This window comes from Sinocyclocheilus grahami, unplaced genomic scaffold (genome assembly GCF_001515645.1).
Source record: "Sinocyclocheilus grahami isolate Dianchi unplaced genomic scaffold, SAMN03320097.WGS_v1.1 scaffold1512.1, whole genome shotgun sequence".
NCBI classification, from domain to species: Eukaryota; Metazoa; Chordata; class Actinopteri; order Cypriniformes; family Cyprinidae; genus Sinocyclocheilus; species Sinocyclocheilus grahami.
Genome location: NW_015506691.1, coordinates 90,440 through 101,685, shown reverse-complemented (window position 1 = coordinate 101,685; position 11,246 = coordinate 90,440). Strand labels below are relative to the sequence as shown.

The 11,246-nt window shown below is 37.2% G+C and overlaps 1 protein-coding gene across 1 annotated transcript in view; it reads right to left on the bottom strand.

The window, feature by feature from the left end:
• ncoa7a (nuclear receptor coactivator 7a) overlaps positions 1 to 2,522 on the bottom strand; it is a 9,239-nt gene extending 6,717 nt beyond the window's left edge. Inside the window, exons 1-4 of the mRNA XM_016257135.1 lie at positions 2,406 to 2,522; positions 2,112 to 2,240; positions 1,345 to 1,497; positions 324 to 419 (exon numbers count right to left, since the gene is read on the bottom strand). Coding sequence (XP_016112621.1) covers positions 324 to 419; positions 1,345 to 1,497; positions 2,112 to 2,240; positions 2,406 to 2,474 — 447 coding nt within the window. The 5' untranslated portion in view covers positions 2,475 to 2,522. The remainder of the gene's footprint in view (positions 1 to 323; positions 420 to 1,344; positions 1,498 to 2,111; positions 2,241 to 2,405) is intronic.
• Between the last annotated feature and the right edge of the window lie 8,724 nt (positions 2,523 to 11,246).

Below are 11,246 nucleotides of genomic sequence, written 5' to 3'. Positions count from 1 at the left end.
CAGAACCAGACTCAGACCCAGAACTAGACTCAGAACCAGAACCAGAACCAGAACCAGACTCAGAACCAGAACCAGAACTAGACTCAGAACCAGAACCAGAACCAGAACCAGAACCAGAACTAGAACTAGAACCAGACTCAGAACCAGAACTAGAACCAGACTCAGAACCAGAACCTGAACCAGAACTAGAACCAGACTCAGAACCAGAACCAGAACCAGAACCAGAACTAGAACTAGAACCAGAACCAGAACCAGGCTCAGAACCAGAACCAGAACCGTACAAGCGCTCGGTCGGATGATCAGTAATTCAGCAGAGCAGTTACCTGAAACTCCGGACTGAAGCTGTAGAGGAACGTCTCTCCCGTCCCGTAGCAGTAGCTGCTGACTTTGAACGGGTCGGAGGAGAACGCTCCAAAAACCTGAGGATTCAGAGCAACAGATTGTTTTATCAGATCAATATGTCAGCTCGATCACTTGTCACTTACACTAGGCTTTGTCTGCTTGCACAACACAGTCAGTTTGTTTATTGATTGTAAAAAAATTTAAAAGCACTCAAGCAATAAAGAATGGATCTAACAACCAGTGATATTTTAGTATATTTGAGATTTTATAATTTTTATTATTAATTTTTTTCATTAATTAATTAGTTAAAAAAACTTTCTATTTTCATTTGAATTATATAAAAATTTTAATGACATTTTAATTTACAATTTTTATTCATTCTATAGTCTCTAAACAGTAGGTTTTATTAATTTGATTTCAGTTTTACTTTTAATTATTTTAGCACATGAAGTTAAACTAAACAACGTGAGACAATTCATTTAAAGTAAACAAAAAGACAAAAATTCAATGATTTTAAAATATTTTATTCATTATTCATATTTATTGTATTAATATATACTTATTTATATTTTATTTTTATAATTTATTTCATTTTAAGTAATGCAATTCTATAATGGTTTAATTTTATTTAAGTATATTAACCCTTGCATGCATGAACTGATCAAATATATACTTTTAATGCAATGCAAGTCACTTTGGATACAATCATCTGCCAAATGCATGAATGCAATGATTAAATAAGATATATTTTGTTTAGCATATATTAAATACTGTAAATAGACTTTAAAAAAAATTGCTTAATACTAGGTGAAATACTGTTTTTGGGGAAATAATTCACACAGAGTTTAAACACAGTTGAAGTGAATTTATATAAATGCACATATTCACATTTTGACTGATGCTGCATGTTAGATGAATAACACATGTGCACCTGTCGTCTAATAATCCTGCCATTGCATTGCACTCTAAATGCATGAATGTAAATGCATCTCTTGGCTGTACCTGGTTGTCCGTGTCTTTGATGACCATCAGGACGGGTCTGTCGAGCTCTCTCATCTGACGGTATAGAGTGGTCAGGCTGGTGCCGTGCTGCGCTGTGCTGTACACCAGCTTCCAAGAGTAACCCTGAGTCCGCACCGGGATGTGATTCATCAGCTGTGAACACACATCAGTCACTCCATCAGTGCATCACACACCTTCAGCAGTGCATGCAATGCATATATGTGACCCTGGAGCACAAATCATGAGGGTCAATTTATTGAAATTGAGATTTATGCATCATCTGAAAGCTGAATAAATAAGCTTTCCATTGATGTATGGTTTGTTAGGAGAGGACAATATTTGAAAATCTGGAATCTGAGGGTGCAAAAAAAATCTAAATATTGAGAAAATCATCTTTAAAGTTGTCCAAATGAAGTTCTTAGCAATGCATATTACTAATCAAAAATTAAGTTTTGATATATTTACAGTAGGATATTTACAAAATATCTTCACGGAACACAATCTTTACTTAATATCCTAATGATTTTTGGCATAAAAAAATTATTAAAAATGGCATACAATGTATTGTTGGCTATTGCTACAAATATCCCCCAGCGACTTAACACTGCTTTTGTGCTCCAGGGACACATATTTCAATGAATTATTTCATCAGCTGTGAACATTCATCACATATGCACATTATCAATCAATATACACATCTAACGCAACACACATTCATTTAATCTAAATGCATATTTCAATGAATCATCTCATAAAAGCGCACTTACTTGTTCGAGGTGATGCTCGTTCAGAATCTGACTGTGGTCTATTAACACGGGCAGCAGGTCATCAGATTCAGAGTCTGCGGAGCTGCAGACGCTCGGACGCCGCTTGTTCTGCTGCTTCACAGTGACGATCTGAAGGCAAACAGAGGAGCAACGTGAGTTAAAACCTAAAACGCATGCATGTTCCTTTAGTTTCTCTTTCTCTTCTATCAGAGCGGCACATGTGCGTTTCCCAATGAATCCCACAGGGATTGAGCTTACACTGTGTCATAAAACACTCATTCTTTCAAAGCTCACCTCCACAAACGGCTCCTCGGATTTATTGGCGTAGTATAAGATCTTAATGCTCTGCTGCACTGGCCTCATGTTGACTGATTGTCTCTGATCTGCTGAACTTTCTGAATCTGTTTGACAGCGGCGTGAACAGTGAGTTTATACAGTGTTTCTCCTCCTCACTGGTTCATCTCTCCACCAATGGCTTTGCCCCCATCTCACATTTCAACTCTACTTTCGTTTTAGAGAAAGTGAGACAGAAGAGGAAGATCTGCCAAATATGGGCTGATGGAAGTGTGTCACTGCTCGCAGGAGAGTTTTTGACCTCCACCCACTGGAAAATACTTTCACTAATGCGGTCGCTCACAGAATACCATGCATTTTCTGTGCATTTGTGTTTGTTTGTTTTTTGATTGGAAAAAATGAATGGAAAAAGACTAACCCTAACAGTAGAGAACGATTCTGACAACCAGTGATCATTGAGATACTGTCATGGTTTGTATTAATATTTGATACAATATCACTAGTTGTAATAATAACAAAGGTTTTTGTTTTATTTCTAGTTTTGGCAAATTTGTATTCTTATTAGTCTTTTTTTTAATACGTGTATATCGTTTTTATTCTTTTCAGTTTTAGTTATGAATTTTTTTATTTAATAATAATTTATATAAAAATATTTGTTAATAATAATTATTCATTACATTATTATTATATTTGAGTTTATTTCGTTTTAGTTATTTTATAGTACTTCAAGTTAAAGTAAACCACAATAAAGTTTTTTTTAATATCTTATTTTATCTCCGTTATATTTTATTTCAAGTAACACAATTCTTTATTAGTTTTAGTTAAATTTAATAACCCTGTCTCGAATTTAACTCAACTTCTGACAAAACTTGAGCACTTTCACGCAGAATCTTTGGAAACAAAGAAATAAAATGAATACAGAACTTCCCCAAAGAAGCTTTCAGTGATCAGTTCTTAAAAGAATCATTTTTTATTCGTTTGATAAGCATTACACTTATTCCACTATAAAGACCCTTTAGTGCAATGAAGAGATTCAGTGGCTGTTAATGGATTTACGTGGAATCATTGATGCTGATTAACAAGCTTTATTATGCATGATCAGTGATTGTCTCTGACGAAGAGTTACTTACTCTCCCACGCTGTACGCGACACCCATGTTGATCAGACGAGCTCAGACTGAAGATGATGATGATGATGATGAAGACGCAGGTTCATGTAAATCCACACTGACTCTCGAGCTGAACGCTGTGTTTTATACCTGCATCTGAGCTGAGATAAGCTGCTTTCTCACAAAACCCTCCCAGAAGGTCCTTCAAGGCCAGTCTATTTCACAACTGGGTCAGAAGAGCGGGTCACACATTAACTCTGCTGCCAAAGAGATAAAGTCCTATCTAAAGTAACACCACGAGAAGGAAATATCAGCTACTTGTGAGCACATCATGTTTCATGTCAACAATAAAAACCTGATTAAATACTGTTTACTCACTGAAAGCTACAGCAGGTTGTCCTCCGCATGTGAGTCCTGCATGCACAGCCACAGCCGTGTGTGTGTGTGAGTGAGTGTGTGTGTGTGTGTGTGTGTGTGTGTGTGTGTTATTTATTTTAAATTATTTTAGTACTTCAAGTTAAACTAAATGAAAATGAGAAATGTTGCCGTGACAACTAGATGAAAAAAAAAAATTCTTAAAAACCAAATCTGCAAAACCACACACTAATTTTCTGCCTTTGACTCAGCTTTCAATTTCATAAAATGTAACACAAAAATCTGACAGGAAATATCTTGATTTCCTTTTTTAAACACAACCAATCAAAATGCTCACTAATTCATCAGTGCCTCACACTAACTCCTCACATTAGAAGAATAGGCCTATAAACACACATCTACACAACTACACATGCTTGATGTGTTTCTTTTCTTTCAATCTTGCTTTCGTGGTTGCCATGAATTTCTCAACATCTCTCTGACAATTATATTCAATCTTGAACAGAAATGTACACAGGAGCTCATGAAAGAAGAGCTTTAGGTTTTGAATAACTGTGCATATAAGATTATGGCAAAGGTGTTTGCAACATAAGACAAATGTTTGCGTTTGAGATGTGTTTGTGATATTTTGCACGCAGTGCTTCATTTTGCAAGAGCTGTGAGGCGTTTTGAATTTTGTGTGTGCAATTCTTTGATTTGTGTGTGAAATAAAAAAATAAAAAAATAAAAAACTGTAAAACACTGCAAAAGAGAAGCGATCTCGGATTTTTGGAAATAAACAAATAAAATTAATTCAGCATCACTACCACACACACACACAAAAAAAGTTCAGTGCTTCCATAACAGTAAAACAGCCGCATTAGGAGAAGCTGAATGCAGTGTGAAGCTGGTACATTATTACAGGATGACGGTGCCTTTGGGATTTACAAGAAATAGAAAGTTATGAGAATGACGTCAGAGAAGAATGAAGGCAGTTTGGCAAACCCTTATAAGACTTCATGGAAAACCACAGGGTCAAAAACACGCACTCTTTGGAGATAAATGATGTGCACAGGTTGATTTTTCCAGATTACAGCCTCAGTGACGGCTCTTGTGTTATTGTTTCAGAGACAGCATAAGTGTGGAATTTCTGCAAACCTACGCAAACTGACAGAAAACACAATAAATATCACATTCATAAGAGTCGTGCCAACTCTTCTTCTCACATCATTCAAGGCCTATGTTTCTGGAATAAAACAACCAACTTCATTATCTTGTATTGCTGGTGTTGTGAGGAATTGTGGAGCTCTGTGTAGCAGAAAAAAGAGATGAAGAAAAAACTTTGAGGTAACTGAGGTGTCTACATTCTGAGTTCTGATAAAGTGGAAAATGAACAGAAAATGTGAACAAAGTGTAAGAATATTGCATAAATGATTGGATTGGTTTATTGGATTTCTTTGCTGTGGGTCTGATCTGAGGTTGAAGGTCTTTGACGTCATCAGAAGCACTGAGAATCAATGAGAGCAGATGCTAAACATAGATGAACTTCATCAGATTTTCTCTCAAATCTCTCAAAGTGTGTGTGTGTGTGTGTGTGTGTGTGTGAGTGTGTGTGTGTGTGTGTGTGTGTGTGTGTGTGTGTGTGTGTGTGTGTGTGTGTGTGTGTGTGTGTGTGAGTGTGTATGGCACTCCTATATTCTCATCTCAGAGACAAATACGGTAAAGTGGACATGCCAATGCATATGAAATATGACTCATATACGCACTGATTGATGTCTGCTGTCGTAATGAGACACGATTAGCTCAGACGGAGTTTGAGAGAAAATCTGATGAAGTTCATCTATGTTTAACATCTGCTGTCATTGATTCTCAGTGCTTCTGATGATGTCAACGATTATGCAATATATAATTTGTACATTATTCTTACACTTTGTTCACATTTTCTGTTCACTTTTCCACTTTATCAGAACTCAGAATGTAGACACCTCAGTTACCTCAAAGTGTTTGCTCTTTCTCCATCTCTTTTTTCTGCTACACAGAGCTCCACAATTCCTCACAACACCAGCAATACAAGATAATGAAGTGAGTTGTTTTATTCCAGAAACAAAGGCCTTGAATGATGTGAGAAGAAGAGTTGGCAGAGCAGACCTATTGTACTGTGTGGTTGGGAAAATGAGAAACTCGGTGTGGTTTGTGAAACTAACTTCAGCAGAACGGCACAGGTCTTCCTGTGGAACCAGAAGAAAAGTACAGCCAACACGGAACAACCATAAACCATCATCACAAAACAAACCCAGTGGGGCAGATTTTTTTGACAGTAATTTTTTTTTTTTACTAAAATATTATTTTACTATTTCAACTTCAAAATTGTTCATTTAGTTCTACTTGTCATTTCTTTGCCATTATTTTTGTGGATTATTGAGATGTTTTTATCAGCTGTTTGGACTCTCATTCTGACGGCACCCATTCACTGCAGAGCATCCATTGCTGAGACACTGATGCAGTGCTACATTTCTCCAAACCTGATGAAGAAACAAACTCATCCTAATCTCAGATCATCTGAGGATGAGCACATTTCCAGCTAATGTTCATTTTTGTCTGACCCTTACGAAAAAAAAGTTTATTCAAGTGTGCTATTAGTATACTTCTTTTAAACTAAAAAATAGGAAAGTATAGTTTTAGTCTACCTTTTATGTACTTCTCAGAAATGGGCTTTATGTACTTCTCAGAAATATACTTAAAATTACATTTAAGTATACTTGACTTATACTTAGCAAAAGTCTAAATATATTTGAGCTATACTTGTGTTCCTAGAATCCGTGTTTTCATTGTTAAACTGTAGCTGGCGCTAGTACACATCTTCTGTGCAGAATTTCCAAAAAACACAAGTGAAGAAGAAACCGAAACAACAGATGCTTCCACGTGTATTCTAACACCATCATCAGACATAAAACAGCATCAAAACTGTGCAACGTCGATGTAATGTCGACCAATGAAGAGGTAATAATGAATTTTGATTATCGTTCTGAATCTAATTCATAGCCTTTTTTCAGCTTTTTGTTCAAAATGTTGTTTATTTCTTTTTTTTATTATTATTTATGAAACTTATCCACATTCAAGTGTTTAAAAAAAGAATGCATGAAGCTGGAATAAAATGTTTTTGTTTACAAGCAGATACCCTGTTCTTTTGATGTTTTGTATGTTCAGATATTCATGTAACAAAATATATACAAATTAATATCTAAATAGGGACGTAGTAGTATACTTAAAGTATGACGTAAAGTTCACTTAAAGAAAACTTACGAGTATACTTGCAGTATAAAACGACTAAACTAGTAGTTTACTGAGACTAAAAATGCTACTACAAGTATTTAATTAGTAAACTATCAGCATATAAGTTCACTTTTAGTATAGTTGCAGTACAAGCTAAAACTGTTGATGTAAACTAGTTGTGTACTTAAAGTTTACTACTGTTATACTTAAAAGTATACTTTTATATACTAGAAAGTGGGCCAATTTAGTCCCAAGGAGTATTGAAATAGTACACTTACAAGTATACTACTAGTACACTGATATGTGTATACTTGCTACATAAAGTATACTTAAAAATATACTTGAACATTACTTAAGTATACTTACTAAAATAAACTTGAAGTATACTACTTTTTGGTAAGGGGAACTATTCCTTTAAGCATATAAACTGTCAGACATGTACATATCTTCAGTTTTCTACATTTCCAAAGGTCATCTTCTGAAACCTCCTGTATGGAAATGTGCTGAGGATGAATTTCAGCCGCTGTAAGCGTAGTTCATTTGTCTGTAGTAAGCACCTGGTTAAACTAGATTGCGGCTGGTTAATCAATAAGATGCTGAATTTTGCGCTGGACTGCTGTCTTGAACACAATTGTCCCTTGTTCTCATTTTCGACAGTAAAGCACTGATGTGATCTCATTTGAATGTCTTTCAGTGATGCAAAGAGGTGTAAAACTCTCATTTAAGGCTGTAATTGCTGGGACTGAAGTGAGCTGTGTGTTTAAGAAGTAATGATGTTGAAATCGGTCAACCTACTTGACCTACTTTATAACAACATATATAGAATAACCGCTGTCAAATAAATCTTCTGTTTCTTTCTGCGGTGACAAGTTTCCCAGTAGATTTGGCTTTCACGTCAATGTGAGCCTACAGTAACTTCCCCTGTAACGCGGATGCAAGGAAACCACAGCCAGATGTTCCTATAGTGATTTGTTAGATCTTAAACAGTTACATTAATCTGACGACAAAACATTTCACCAATAACAGAGGTGTTTGGATGGAGAGCACAGATAAGTTAACAAGATGATCCATGTGTGTGGAATGAGTATAGCTTAGATGTACACAAGAGTTTGGAATAATTAGGATTTTTAAAATGTTTTTGAAAGAAAGAAGTGTGTGTGTGTGTGTGTGTGTGTGAGTGTCTCTGTGTCTCTGTGTGTGTGTCTCTGTGTCTGTGTGTGTGTGTGTGTGTCTCTGTGTCTCTGTGTCTCTGTGTGTGTGAGTGTCTCTGTGTCTGTGTGTGTGTCTCTGTGTGTGTGTGAGTGAGTGTCTCTGTGTGTGTGTGTGTGTGTGTGTGTGTGTGTGTATGTGTGTGTGTGTGTGTGAGTGTCTCTGTGTCTCTGTGTGTGTGTCTCTGTGTCTGTGTGTGTGTGTGTGTGTCTCTGTGTCTCTGTGTCTCTGTGTGTGTGAGTGTCTCTGTGTCTGTGTGTGTGTCTCTGTGTGTGTGTGAGTGAGTGTCTCTGTGTGTGTGTGTGTGTGTGTGTGTGTGTGTGTATGTGTGTGTGTGTGTGTGAGTGTCTCTGTGTCTCTGTGTGTGTGTCTCTGTGTCTGTGTGTGTGTGTGTGTGTCTCTGTGTCTCTGTGTCTCTGTGTGTGTGAGTGTCTCTGTGTCTGTGTGTGTGTCTCTGTGTGTGTGTGAGTGAGTGTCTCTGTGTGTGTGTGTGTGTGTGTGTGTGTGTGTGTATGTGTGTGTGTGTGTGTGAGTGTCTCTGTGTCTCTGTGTGTGTGTCTCTGTGTCTGTGTGTGTGTGTGTGTGTCTCTGTGTCTCTGTGTCTCTGTGTGTGTGAGTGTCTCTGTGTCTGTGTGTGTGTCTCTGTGTGTGTGTGAGTGAGTGTCTCTGTGTGTGTGTGTGTGTGTGTGTGTGTGTGTGTATGTGTGTGTGTGTGTGTGAGTGTCTCTGTGTCTCTGTGTGTGTGTCTCTGTGTCTGTGTGTGTGTGTGTGTGTCTCTGTGTCTCTGTGTCTCTGTGTGTGTGAGTGTCTCTGTGTCTGTGTGTGTGTCTCTGTGTGTGTGTGAGTGAGTGTCTCTGTGTGTGTGTGTGTGTGTGTGTGTGTGTGTGTATGTGTGTGTGTGTGTGTGAGTGTCTCTGTGTCTCTGTGTGTGTGTCTCTGTGTCTGTGTGTGTGTGTGTGTGTCTCTGTGTCTCTGTGTCTCTGTGTGTGTGAGTGTCTCTGTGTCTGTGTGTGTGTGTGTGTGTGAGTGTCTCTGTGTCTGTGTGTGTGTCTCTGTGTGTGTGTGAGTGAGTGTCTCTGTGTGTGTGTGTGTGTGTGTGTGTGTGTCTTCTGCTCACCAAGACTGCATTTATTTGATCAAAAATACAGTAAAAATTGTGAAATATTATTACAGTTTAAAATACTCTTCAATGTCACATGATCTTCAGAAATCATTCTAATATTCTGATTTGCTGCTCAAGAAACATCATCAATGTTGAAAACATTAATATTTTTGTGGAAACCGTGATGCATTTTATTTTTCAGGATTCACAGATGAACAGAAAGTTCAAAAGAGCAGCATTTACTTGAAATAGAAATATTTTGTAACATTATAAATGTCTTTACGGTCACTTTTGATCAATTTAATGCATCTTTGCTGAATTAAAAAAAAAAAATGTCTTATTTAACCTGAATTTTGAATGGTAATGTATTTCCACAAAAATACGGAGCAGCAATTGCTGATGAAAATTCAGCTTTGATCACAGAAATAAATTACAGTTTAACAGATATTCACAGAGAAAACGGCTGTTTTAAATTTTAATAATATTTCACTGTTTTACTGTATTTTTGATCAACTAAATGAGCAGACGAGACTTCTTTGCGAACATCTTAATTCTTCCAAACTTTTGCACAGCAGTGTAGGTCCAGAATAGTGCGTGCTTTAAAACGCAAGCGTGCATGCTTGTTTTTTGTCCGTATTGGATGTGGTTATCTGAAACATGAGTGTTTGACTCACTGAATCAATGCCACTCGCTCAGTCTGAGTGCTGGATCACAGTTTCAGAGTTAATGTTTAGCCGGCCGGACTGTGCTGCTCATGCGGCGCGTGCAGAGCGTTTATCACGTTCCATTAAAAGTCTGCCATGAAGCAACTCCACCTCAATCATTTATAGACGAGTATTATATAAACTCAGCACTCTGTCTACAAATCATGCATCAGCTGTAAATCCGAGCTCACGCTTTAATGCCAGTCAGTCTTTCCAAATATGGGTAGAGTGATGCATGGGTGCTTTTTACATTTGAAAAGGTGGGCAAGAGACGCCCACAGTGTTTCCAGCAGAGTTCAGCACTGCTGCTTTACTCTAGTGACCTGATTTGGCTTCCTGTCTCAAGCATGGCTAACATTCAGTATAATGCACTTTTACAAATCTTTATGATGCATGAGTTGCATTTTCTCTTCTGATGCTATATTAAAAAGCAACATCTACAAAACAGCGTTGCTATTTTCCCCCCCCAAATGGTTAAAAGGTTTGACATATTGCATGAAGTCCCCTATATATTTATTTCATACTAAGTATAGTTCAAATCTTTTAACATATTCGCTGACAGATAACTCGAGACTTACTGATATAAAAATTAGCATTCAACTTTATTCTGCATATACCTTGTGCACAATGCACTTTTCTTAATATTAAGTCTAAAATGTGTTTCTTTTGATGAGGATTGTATGATCTTTGAATAATATCAGACTTTAAATGCAAAATACCTGAACTATACTTGCAACAGTTTCACTTTAGCACAATAAAATACACTGATATAGTATATCTTTAATTGTACTTCAGCTATACTTCCTGTCACGAATCCGGTCCACAAACTTTCCTATTCATTGACTCTCGCACTACACACTGTTGCACATCACCCCGGACTACATTTCCCATCATGCATTGCACTGATTGCACTCAGCACGAATTGCACACACCTGTTTACACTGATTGCACCCAGCTGTTTCATATCACTCCCTCACTATTTAACACTCACTCTGATCCCTTCCCTCTGCCGAGTATTGTTTCAGCGTTTATCACTCTCCTAGAGATAGCTACCTTACGGAGCCCTTGTCATTGCCTTAGCCCTAGTCATT